This window comes from Mus caroli, chromosome 12, assembly GCF_900094665.2.
Source record: "Mus caroli chromosome 12, CAROLI_EIJ_v1.1, whole genome shotgun sequence".
Classification (NCBI taxonomy): Eukaryota; Metazoa; Chordata; class Mammalia; order Rodentia; family Muridae; genus Mus; species Mus caroli.
The window spans coordinates 70,885,235-70,897,603 of record NC_034581.1 but is presented as its reverse complement, the minus strand read 5'-3'; the positions used below and the strand labels follow the sequence as shown (position 1 = coordinate 70,897,603).

At 43.2% G+C, this 12,369-nt stretch overlaps 1 protein-coding gene across 3 annotated transcripts in view; it reads left to right on the top strand.

Annotated features, from left to right (window-relative positions):
* Positions 1–9,358, top strand: part of Zbtb25 (zinc finger and BTB domain containing 25) — a 19,245-nt gene extending 9,887 nt beyond the window's left edge. For all 3 annotated transcript variants that reach the window (XM_029484920.1, XM_021179407.2, XM_029484919.1), the window contains exons 2-3: positions 1,891–2,070; positions 8,131–9,358. In XM_029484920.1, the coding sequence (XP_029340780.1) occupies positions 1,898–2,070; positions 8,131–9,277 (1,320 nt within the window). In that variant the 5' untranslated portion in view covers positions 1,891–1,897 and the 3' untranslated portion in view covers positions 9,278–9,358. The remainder of the gene's footprint in view (positions 1–1,890; positions 2,071–8,130) is intronic.
* Positions 9,359–12,369: the final 3,011 nt, after the last annotated feature.

Below are 12,369 nucleotides of genomic sequence, written 5' to 3'. Positions count from 1 at the left end.
TGAGTTCGAGGCCAGCCTGGTCTACAAAGTGAGTGCCAGGACAGCCAGGGCTACACAGAGAAACCCTGTCTCGAAAATAAAAAAAAAAAAAAAAAGAAAGTCAAAAGTGGGACTGGAGAGATGGCTCAGTGGTTAAGAGCACTGACCATTCTTCCAGAAGTCCTGAGTTCAATTCCCAGCAGCCACAAGGTGGCTTACAACCATCTGTAATGGGATCTGATGTCCTCTTCTTGTGTCTCTGAAGAGAGTGACAGTGTACTCCTATACATAAAATAAATATATTAAAAAAAGAGAAAGTCAATAACAGGAAATTCAGGATGGCGGTTATGTTTGAAGGTAAGGTAGGTGGAGGGTGAAGTGAGAGACGTGTCAAGGATTTCTTCCATGGATATAATTGTTATTTCCTGTGTTGAAGCCTCATCCTCACTTTCAGAATCTGCTCTTTCAAAGGCGGTTCTCCCGGTTCCCTAGTGTCTTAGCGGTTCATGGCTGTGAGAGGCACCACGACCAAGGCAACTCTTATAAAGGAAAGCATTTAACTGGGGCTGGCTTACAGTTTGAGGGGTTCAGTCCATTATCATCATGGCAGGGAGCATGGCAGCATCCAGGCAGATGGTGCTGTAGGAGAAGCTGAGAGTTCTACATGTTGATCCAAAAGCAGCCAGGAGGAGGTTCTGATTCCACACAGGGTGGAGAACTCAAAGCCCACCTACACAGTGACGCACTTCCTCCAACAAGGCCACACCTCCCAACAGTGCCACTCCCTATGACCAAGCACTGAAACATGAATCTGTGGAGGCCAAGCACATCCAAACTACCATACTTATGATACCCCTAGAATTGCAGCTGCCTTCTCCCCAGAGTACCAGGGCTCTTGCACAGCTAGGGCAGAGGTGGTGGTGAAGATTAGCCTCCCACCTGCCTGAAACTGTGACTTTCCTGTGTCTTTGTTGTTTAGATACACAGTTACTGTCTTGGTCAGGACTTGCTTGCATAGCCTCATGCAGGAATTTTCCCCTTGAGGCTCATTTGCCATATCTTCCTTTTCTTGCCACAGAGAATCTGCATCCGGACGTGTATGAAATCAGGTTGTAGATTCTTTCTCATGAGCTCCCAGGCCCCATATAAATCGGGGTATGGCTTGACATCTGTGACTGCTAAGTTTTATGACAGTCAGGAGGCCAGCACCTCCTGAATGCCAGAGGATCTCAGAAGAAAGTGGACAGTTGTAGTCTAGGTAGGCTGCCCATCAGGCTGGAGAGATAGCTGAGGCTCACAGCCAGGTAGGATGCCCTGCTATTATTCTATTATTCCCACTTAGAGGGGACATTTAAATAGCATTTTCCATTACAACCCAGTTTTCACTAAGTTATCTCATGTCACTCTGAGCCCCACTGCAGTATTCCACTTCATCTCCCCAGTTAAGAAACAGCACTAGAAATGTGATCACAGGATGGGGGTGAAGCTCAGAAGTAGAGTGCTTAACTGGTGTAGACGAAGCCCCGGGCATTAAACCATAAGGAGAGTAGGAATGGGGCTTGCCTAGCGTGTGTAAGACACACACACACACACACGAAAGCAAAACATGATCACATTGAAAGCACGAGCATTTCTCTTGCCCATACAAATCCCCCTCTTCCGTGCTTAAAAGACTCTCATTGTTCAGAAGAGTTCACCTCAGTTGTCATAACAAGGGGTTTAATGTTAGAGAGCAAGGTCCACAGTGTTGAGTAGTTTCATTTAAAATGAGACCTTAATGCTCTAGGTTTGTGTGAACTATAACCAGTTTTATGTATAAGTATGTATATTTGTATGTGTGTGTGTGTATGTATATATGTATATAAACATCTATGTATCCCAAACATATGTATCTATGTTGGTTTTTCTCAGAGCCGCCATGGATACTGCTAGCCATAGCCTTGTGCTTCTGCAGCAGCTGAACATGCAGCGAGAATTCGGCTTTCTGTGTGACTGCACAGTTGCTATTGGGGATGTTTACTTCAAAGCCCACAGAGCAGTGCTTGCTGCCTTTTCTAACTATTTCAAGATGATTTTTATTCACCAAACAAGGTAAGGAGGGGCTTTTGTAAATGAGAAGAATTTTTTTTAATATTGTGATATATATGTCTTATATCATTTAAGGCAGTGCTTCTCAACCTCCCTATTGCTGAGACCCTTTAATACAGTTCCTCATGTTGTGGTAACCTCCAACCATAAAATTATTTCGTTGCTATTTCATAACCATAACTGTGCTGCTATGAATCGTAATATAAATATCTGATATGCAGGGTATCTGATAATTGACCCCGTGAAAGGATTGTTTGACCCTAGAGGGGTTGCAACCCACAGGTTGAGAATCAATGTTTAAGGGCTTATTATTGGGTTATCCTAATACAGATTTTTAATTATAATAACATATATATGTCAGTAGTAAACTCAGTACATGGTATCCATGGTAAAACATACTTAATGAAAACAAGTATAACTCAAATTGATTGAAGGCTTAGCCCAGTCCAGTGTGGGGCTGTATTCCTTTAATCTTACCACTCAGGTAGCAGAGGCAAGGGGATCTCTTAAGTTTAAGGCCAACTTGTCTACATTGTGAGTTCTAGGCTAACCAAAGCTGCCTAATGAGATCCTGTTTCAAAAAACCCACTACCAACAAAAAAGGCTTAGCCAATACCCAAGCCTCAAGTCCTATAATGTAAGTTCCACTGTTATGCTGGTGTTAGCTGAGAAAAGGCAGCTGAGACTGAGCTGTTAAGTGGCCCATCCAGGAGTAAATCGCTGATGGGTTGGGCTTAAGTGTAAGTCTGAAGTTAACCTGTGTGCTTAACTGGGCTGTTGATATTGGTGTAGCATCATTTCAGTGTCACATTGTCCCATCACAGATGGACATCGCCAGTCAGAGAGAGTGTTTATTTCACATTTTCTGTTTTTGCGTTCTTTTGCATTTTTTGAATTTTGGTAGTATGGGAATTCAAATTCTGAGCTCTTGGAAAGATTAATTTTAGTCCAGTCTATGTTTAGACAATTCTAGACTATTGCTTGCTTGCTTGCTTGCCTATTTATTTATTTATTTATAAATTTTGCCATAGAGTCTTACTAAGTTGCCCAGGCTGCCCTTGAGCTCACTCTGTAGCCCAGGAGGACTTGAACTTGTGATCTTCCTGCCTCAGCCTTCTGAGTAGCTAGAGCCATAGGCCCAAGCCACCAGGCTTGGTACCCTGCATATTTGGTGGATTGTTGTTTTGTTTGTTTTTAAAGGACCTTACATAGAATTGAGGTGTCAAATTCCAGTTATATATTTTTTATTTAACTGTTCATTTAAATATTTCCTGTGTGTGTGTGTGTGTGTGTGTGTGTGTATTAGAAATTGAGCTAGGGGCTGGTGAGATGGCTCAGTGGGTAAGAGCACCCGACTGTTCTTTCGAAGGTCCAGAGTTCAAATCCCAGCAACCACATGGTGGCTCACAACCATCTGTAACGAGATCTGACTCCCTCTTCTGGAGTGTCTGAAGACAGCTACAGTGTACTTACATATAATAAATAAATAAATCTTTAAAAAAAAAAAAAAAAAAAAACTAGAATATGGTTATAAGTAAGTTATACTCTGTCTTCAAGGAATTTATAGTTTGATAGAGAATTAAATGTAAAGCAAATAATTGATCTGCCTTGTGCTAGACACTCCCTGGTGCTGTGACAAAATGACAAGGATTTGTTGTGCTTGCAGCCTCAGGCTTTAGTGCACTTGCAGCTGGCTGGCGCCCATGACTTTAACACTGGGAAAGCAGAGATAGCATGAAAGAAGGCGTAACAGGAAAGCTACGCACTTTGTAGTAGGCAGGCAACCGTGCCGTGAAGACCGGGACTAGATAAGCAGCCCTGGCAGGCGAGGCTTAGTGACTCTTCTTCTACCTTGACCCCATCTCCTAGTGTCTCCCACCTCCAAGTAATTCAGTCACATGACATTGTGACTCTGTGAGCGGAGACTACACCAGTGAAGCCAGAGTCCTCGTGACCTAGTCACTTCCCCAGAGCCCATCAGCTGGCCACCAAGGCTGTAAGACTGTACACCTAAGCTTTCAGGGGATAGTTCATGCTTAAGCCCTAACACTTTGAGTTTTCTTGTCTGTTAAATGCTACAATAATACACTCTCCTTCTGGGTATTAAAAGAGTTCAGTGGATTAGTGACAGTAAAGTGTTTAGAGCAGAGCCTTGTTGTTAGTAAGATGGTGTCAAACATGAGGTGTACACAAAGTAGAAGACTTCTAGCAGGCCTGTTTTCAGAATTTTGAAACAGACTTTACAAATCTGAAAAATCAAGAGTCTTCCAGATGTTGCAGAGGAATAAAAGGAGGGGTATTAAAATAATAAGGAGGGGAAATAGCATGGATCACGATTTGGTCCATAACATTTATGTATCACTGTTAAACTCAGTTCATGGTATCCATCGTAGAGCATACTAATAAAAACAAATATAACTAAGGTTAATTAAAGGCTTAGCCCAGCCAGATGTGGTAGCTAATGTTTATACTCCTAGCATTTTAGGTACAGAGACAGGAGAATCACTGTGAGTTTGGGTCCAGCCTGTATTATACTGCAAGTATCAGGCCTGGACTACATATTAAAACTCTGTCTTAGAAAAAGAAAAAAAGAAAAAGAAAAAAGAAAGAAAGAAGTTGTCTTAGGTTTTACTGCTGTGAACAGACACCATGACCATGGCAACTCTTATAAGGACATTTTTTGGTTTTTTGGGTTTTTTTTTTGTTGTTGTTTGGTTTTTTGGGTTTTTTTTTTTGTTTTTTGAGACAGGGTTTCTCTGTGTAGCCCTGGCTGTCCTGGAACTCACTCTGTGGACCAGGCTGGCCTCAAACTCAGAAATCTGCCTGCCTCTGCCTCCCAAGTGCTGGGATTAAAAAAGGCGTGCACCACCACTGCCCGGCATAAGGACAATATTTAATTGGGGCTGGCTTACAGGTTCAGAGGTTCTGTCCATTATCATCAAGGTGGGAACATGGCAGCATCCAGTCAGGCCTGGTGCAGGAGGAGCTGAGAGTTCTACGTCTTCATCTGAAAGCTGCTAGCAGAATAGTGACTTCCAGGCAGCTAGGATGAGGGTCTTAAAGCCCACACCCACAGTGACACAACTACTCCAACAATGCTACCTCGTGCCACTTCCTAGGCCAAACATATACAAACCGTCACAGAAGCAAAGGTGATATAAAATGCAGATATGATCATTCAGACAACAGAGTAGATAAGGTGGCTAGAAAGTGTGGCACAGTACAAAGATGAGGTTGGAGTGAAATCCTGCTAGAGGTGTTTTGTCTCTGATGTGACACCGTAGATTACACTCACCACATTATAAATGCTATCTTCCACCCAGTCTGCTTTGAGCTGTGAGTTGTTTAGCTTCTAAAGCACCATCTAAACACAGGCATTGAAGGAGTTAGAGAGACAGAGACTAAAGGAAGGACCAGCTGGAGACTGCCCCACCTGGGGATCCATCCCATATATATAATCACCAAATGCAATCACTTTTGTGGATGCCATCAAGTGCTTACTGACAGAAGCCTGTTGTAGCTGTCTCCAGAGAGACTCCACCAATGCCTGACAAATACAGCGGTGGATCCTCGCAGCCTACTATTGGACTGAGCACAAGGTCCCCAATGAAGGAGCTAAAGAAAGTACCCAAGGAGTTGAAGGGGTTTGCAGCCCCATAGGAGGAACAACAATATGAACTAACCAGTACCCCCCCCAGAGCTCCCAGGGACTAAACCATCAGTCAAAGAAGACACATGGTGGGACTCGTGTCTCTAACTGCATATGTAGCAGAGGATGGCCTAGTCAGTCATCAATGGGAGGAGAGGCCCTTGGTCCTGTGAAGGCTCGATGCCCCAGGTAGGGAATGCAGGGCCAGGAAGCAGGAGTGGGTGGGTTGGTGAGCAGTGGGAGAAGGGAGGGGATAGGGGGTTTTCAGAGGGGAAACCAGGAAAAGGAACATTTGAAATGTAAATAAATACCTAACATAAAAAAATTAAATAAACACAGGCATTGTGAAGGTGAGGCCTGCCTTGTGTTGTGTTTGTATTGATCAAACATCTTCAGGTAACAGAATTTACACCCCCAGAATGCATGTCACAGAACATGCTGGTGAGTAGACAGAGTGGATCAAAGAGTGAGACCTGAGAGAGGAAGCAGGGATGTCAGGATGAAGGACTAGAGAAACTAGATTGTCAATATGCTGGCTCCCAGAATAAACTGCTTCAGAGGAACTGCACCGATGCTGTCCACCGCTTCTTCAAGTTGCATCATCTCCCTTTGGTGCGCCTGCTCTTAAGTTCACCAAGGTCTGCCTTCTTATGCTATCTGGTAACCATATTGCCTTTGAAATTCCTAGGATGCTTTTCAAAATTATACTTGTATTCATTTGTGATTTAAAGATTTAGAACCAAAACAAAGTTTCATTTACATTCTAAATGTTAACAGTTTTTATTATATACCTTTAAAAATATGAATATTTTGTTGGTTTGGTTTGCTTTTGGTTGTTTGATTGTCATTTTGTTTTTTGGTTTTTAAGATTTTTTATGTGTATGAGTGTTTTGTCTGCATGATGTGAGCTGTTATATGGGTGCTGGAAACTGAAGGCAGGTCCTCTGCCAGAGCAGTGAGGGCCCTTAAGCACTGAGACATCTCTCTAGGCCCCTGGTTTTGGTTTTCGGAGGAGGGTCTCTATAATTAACACTTTAAAATCATCCAGCTAAATGGCAGTAATTACATTCATATGCCTTGTATATGGATGTGTGGCCTGAATGATGGCTGTGTTCCACCTGTATGCGTGGTGTGCACTAAGCCAAAAGAGGGCATCTGGTCCCTTGGAACTGGAGTCACAAACGATTGTGAGGCACCATATGGGTGCTGGGAATCAAAACCAGGTCTTCTAGAAGAACAGCAAGTATTTTAACCACTGAGCCCTTTGTCCAGCCCAGTTCTGTCTCTTTGTAAGTGTTGTCTTAGATATTTCTCCTTTTGTTGGTTTTGGGTTTTTTCAGAGAGGGCTTCTTTATCCTTGACTGTCCATGAGTGCTGGGGCTAATGGCCCGGCTTTTTTTTTTTTTTTTTTTTTTTTTTTTTTTTTTTTTTTTTTTTGGTTTTTTGAGACAGAGTTTCTCTGTGTAGCCCTGGCTGTCCTGTAACTCACTCTGTAGACCAGGCTGGCCTCGAACTCAGAAATCTATCTGCCTCTGCCTCCCGAGTGCTGGAATTAAAGGCGTGCGCCACCACCACCCGGCTATGGCCCGGCTTTGATTTAGATATTTCATGAATGTGGTACCATACAATTTTGGGCCTTTTGTGTCTTTTCTTTTTTTCTTTTTTTTTTTTTTAACTTAGTATGTTTTCAAGAGTTCAAAGTTATAATCCATACCAGAAGTTCCTTGTCCTTGTGGCAGGATGATGTACATGATGTTTACAGCCTGCTTTGCTAACCCATTGTTTTTCTCTTCCTCTCTTCTTTTCTTTTATTATTTCTTTTTTGAGACAGGGTCTGTCTATATAGCTCTGGCTGTTCTGGAACTCTCTATTTAGACCAGGCTGGCCTCAAATTCAAAGAGATTCACCTGCCTCAGCCACCCAAGTGCTTGGATGAAAGGCTGCACCACAACACCTGACTCCATTCATCTTTGATGGGTGTTTAGTTGTTTTCAGCTTTTAGCTACTGTAAATAATTGTACCGTGAACACCAGCATACAGGCATCCTTTCCAGTTTCTGTGTTAATTCCTTTCACTGTATGTTCAGTGTAAACGCAGAGCACTATTTTAGTCACTAGTCTCTATCTTCTTTCACCTAGAGTAGTCTGTACTGCTTAGGAGGCACGTGGTGGTGAACTAGTCTGAACATCTCTGCGTTTCCTGCTGTTAGGCAGCAGGTTGGACACACAAAGCCTTGTTGATGAACCATAAAAGCAGTTAAATTCGAAGACTGATTTTCCCTGTTGTGTTTCATCAAGGCAGATTGCCAGGTTTAAACCTCTAGGGGAGAATTTGTTTTAACCTAAGATTGTTAGAAACCAAAAGACCAACTAGATTGTATTTCATTTTGTTTGGGTTTGTTTTTGTTTTAACAGTGAATGCATAAAAATACAACCAGCTGACATCCAGCCCGATATATTCAGCTACTTGTTGCATATTATGTACACAGGAAAAGGGCCAAAACAGATTGTGGATCATAGTCGTTTGGAGGAAGGGATCCGATTTCTTCACGCTGACTACCTTTCTCACATTGCAACTGAAATGAATCAAGTGTTCTCACCAGAGACTGTGCAGACATCTAATTTGTATGGTATTCAGATTTCAACAACCCAGAAAACAGCTGTCAAACAAGGGCTGGAGATCAAAGAAACTCCTCCCAGTAGCAGTGGAAACAGAGCTGCTGTCCCAGGTGACCACCCCCAGCTGCAGCTCTCTCTGGCAATTGGGCTAGATGATGGCAGCGGTGCGGAGCAGCAGAGGGCCCATCCTGCCGAGCAGGCCGTGGAGGAGCACCAGAAGCCCCCAGTGTCCATCAAGCAGGAGAGATGTGATCCAGAGTCTGTGATCTCCCAAAGCCACTCCTCGTCCTCATCAGAGGTGACTGGCCCCTCTTTTACAGAAAACAGTATCAAAGTCCACTTATGCCATTACTGTGGGGAGCGCTTTGAATCCCGAAGTAACCTGAGACAGCACCTCCATACCCACGTGTCCGGATCTCTCCCGTTCGGTGTCCCTGCTTCCATTTTGGAAAGTAATGACCTTGGTGAAGTGCATCCACTTAGTGACAGCAGTGAGGCTCTTGAATGCCGGAGGCTCAGCTCCTTCATTGTCAAGGAGAATGAGCAGCAGCAGCCATCACCGGAGCACTCGAGCCGGGGCACCTCAGAGCCTTTGCAGATCAGTCAAGTATCTTTGATCTCCAAAGACACAGAGCCAGTAGAATTAAACTGTAATTTTTCTTTTTCAAGGAAAAGAAAAATCAGTTGTACCATCTGTGGTCATAAATTTCTTCGAAAGAGCCAGTTACTGGAGCACATGTATACACACAGAGGCAGATCCTACAGGTACAACCGCTGCCAAAGGTTTGGAAACTCACTGGCCCAGAGGTTTCAGCAGTATTGTGACAGCTGGCCCGATGTCCCCTTAAAAAGCTCTCGCTTGTCACAAGAACATTTAGACTTGCCTTGTGCCTTAGAGTCAGAGCTCACACAAGCGGGGGTGGACACCATCCTCGTTGAGTAGCAGTTTCTCGTGCAGAATTTTTATACTGATCTTGGAGGAGATTCACGTGCCATTTCTAATCGTAAATTAGTTACCTCCTCATGGTCTTTTGAATTAAAATAGTCTGTTGTGTGTTTTGAGGTTGAACATACCAGTTCTCATTATAAGACATGGCTATTAAACATAACTTTCAAATTATCCTATGAGCTTTTCTATACATTAAATCATAATTTGAAAGTCAGAAGTTAATGTAGAAACTTTAGAGTGAGTGATTATTTATAAAATCTCTTGTTTTCCCAGGTTGCAGAATCAGTACAATGAACTTGACTATGAAGCAGATGAGATCTGTTTTAGAGAATATTTTAGAGACTGGGATTGAAGCTCATCTGTAGAGTACTTGCCTAGCGTGTGTGAGGCCCTCGGTTCAGTGTCCAGCATACACTCACATGCGCACACACACAGATACACTTCTAAACTGTCACTTGTCTTAGGTTTTATGTGAATTATGCTCTTAGGAAAATGATTTTTAAATATTTTCAGCCATATAGGAAATCAATAGTTATTTTAATGTATAAATATATGTATATGAAGTAAGTAGTTACTTTAATGTATAACTATATATTATAATGTATAAAAAGTTTGTTTTGTTTTAAGACATGGCTATACCAAATCACCAGTAGTTTTAACTGTACTTACTAGCATTCCAACCTCTTATATGGCCTTTTATTTACCAGCCATCAAGTATACCTCATTTTTAATAAATATTTTGGCTAAAAGGAAGGACTGGAGAAGTCAGTAGTGAAGAAGGCTTGAGCAGAGAAACAGTGCATTCACGTAAGTGGTCACACAGGTCTGTGCCAGCCAACCTTGTGCGGATAGGCAGAGCTACAGTGTGCTCTTGGACACTTTCAGGTGTTATAGCAAGAGGGTCACCTACGTTTGAAGAGGACAATAGTAAGATGCATATCATCTCCCTGACTTAATGTTGCAGACTTGTCAAGGCTGTCTGGGTTGATGATAGTTTTCTAAAAGTCACTCATAAGGGTGATTTGACAATGGCGTAGCTTTCACTTTTCTGTTAGTAAAAGCAGTGGAGTGGATGCATTGAGCATTCCAGACCTACTTAAAACCCATGCCGGCGGCTCTCCTTCTGTGAATATACTCACTTCCCTTTTATAGTGGCGACACTTAGAAACTTACAACTCCAGGGAAATGGAAGATGTTGGACTAAGTGATGGATTTTCTGTACCTAACAAGTAGCCTAGCAAAGTTCATTGTTTCCAAGGGGTTCTGTTCTCAAGGATCAGAGGGCAAGAGAGACGGTAGAACAGCGCCCCACCACCACCCTATTAGAGTCTCAGCTCACAGACATTTGAAGAGCATTTGAGTTGGTCCTGCCACACACACACCCCCCTCTCAGCCTTGCTATGTCACCAGGTTGGTGACATAGTCTTCTTCAGCTTCCCAGGTGGCCAGTACCATGGGGTATGTGCCATCTCACAGACACCTCAGTATATATAGCCAGTTAATTTTGACCCCACTCCCATACCTCTGAAGACATTTAAGAGGTTCTATTGCCGCCAGGTGTGGTGACGCACACCTTTAATCCCAGTACTTGGGAGGCAGAGGCAGGTGGATTTCTGAGTTCGAGGCCAGCCTGGTCGACAAAGTGAGTTACAGGACAGCCAGTGCTATACAGAGAAACCCTGTCTCATAAAACCAAAAAAAAAAAAAAAAGAGGTTGTTTTTATCCAACCCCCCCCCGCCCCCCCGTGAATGGTGAGTTAGGTTACATAACAGAGTTTCAGAGATGGGGTGGCATGGACTCTAATCCCAGAACTTGTGAGGCTGATCTCTGAGTTCAAGGCCAGCCTGGTTTATATAGTGAGTTCCAGACCAGTTAGAGTGACATAGTTAGACCTGTCTCAAACAAACAAAACAGCACACACACAGATACCACACCAAACTGTTAAGTTTTTGAGATATTCTTGCTATTTGGCCCAGGCTAGACTTGAACGCACCGTTGTCTTCTCATGGGCTGTGGTACCACCCAGCCTTCAGAGTGGTAACTTTTAAGGGCCAAGTGAAGAACCCTACCGGGCACTCCTTTAAGGTAACTGAGTTTCTGATTTAGAGTTAGCGTCTGGGATCAAGACTGATGATGTGTTTTAAGAACAGAACATAGCTAGTGGTAGAATGGATTGTATTGGGGTGGTTAACAAATGTGCTGTTTAGGGGGGGTCAAAATTGCATGTTATCTTATACTTAAGTCATCAAAGCAATTACTCAGTTACTTCAGTGACTTAATCATACAGAAACACAGATGCTGACTTCATGTATTTTAGGCTATTTAGGATATATTCCCTGCCTTTACTCTTTTTGGGATTTAGAGATATATCTCAGTATATTCACATTGAGATACAGAACCCAGGCAGGCTTTGATGACTTATGCAGAACGAGCAACTCCAGGCTCAGTAAGACTCTATCTCAAAAAACTGAGGCATCAGAACCTGGAGAACTCATGTGGGTGCTGGAACCAAACCACGTCCTCTGCAGGAGCAGCAGGTACCCTTAAGCACTGAATCAGCCTCTCTCCTGCTCATTTTGCCTTTTTGAGGTTATGTCTTACTATATGGCCCACAAAGGCCTGGGACTTGAAACAACCCTGCATCCACCTCCTAAGTGCCTGGGGTAGCATGCACTATAACGCCTACAGCCTGGGGAGTTTTGGTTTTGGTTTTTAAGACATAATTCTTCATTTGGGGGAAAAAGTATTCATATTTTAAAAGATTTTCCAGGAACAACCTTTATGTTTTGTCACATCTGCAATATGGAGCTGCCTTCCCCTCCCCTCCCCTCCCTTCCTCTCCCCTCCCTCCCCCACCCCCACCCCACAAGCAGTGTGGTTTGTGTAATGGTTACCTAGTTGAGCCTGGAGTCACCATATGTACTTTGTTGCCAGATGTTGCCCTCTTGTGTTGAGGTGAGTAGTCTGCTGGGTAATATTTGGAGGCTTTGTGAAACAAGCTTAGTTCTTTTTTTTTTTTTTTGAGACAGGGTTTCTCTGTGTAGCTCTGGCTGTCCTGGAACTCATTCTGTAGACCAGGCTGGCC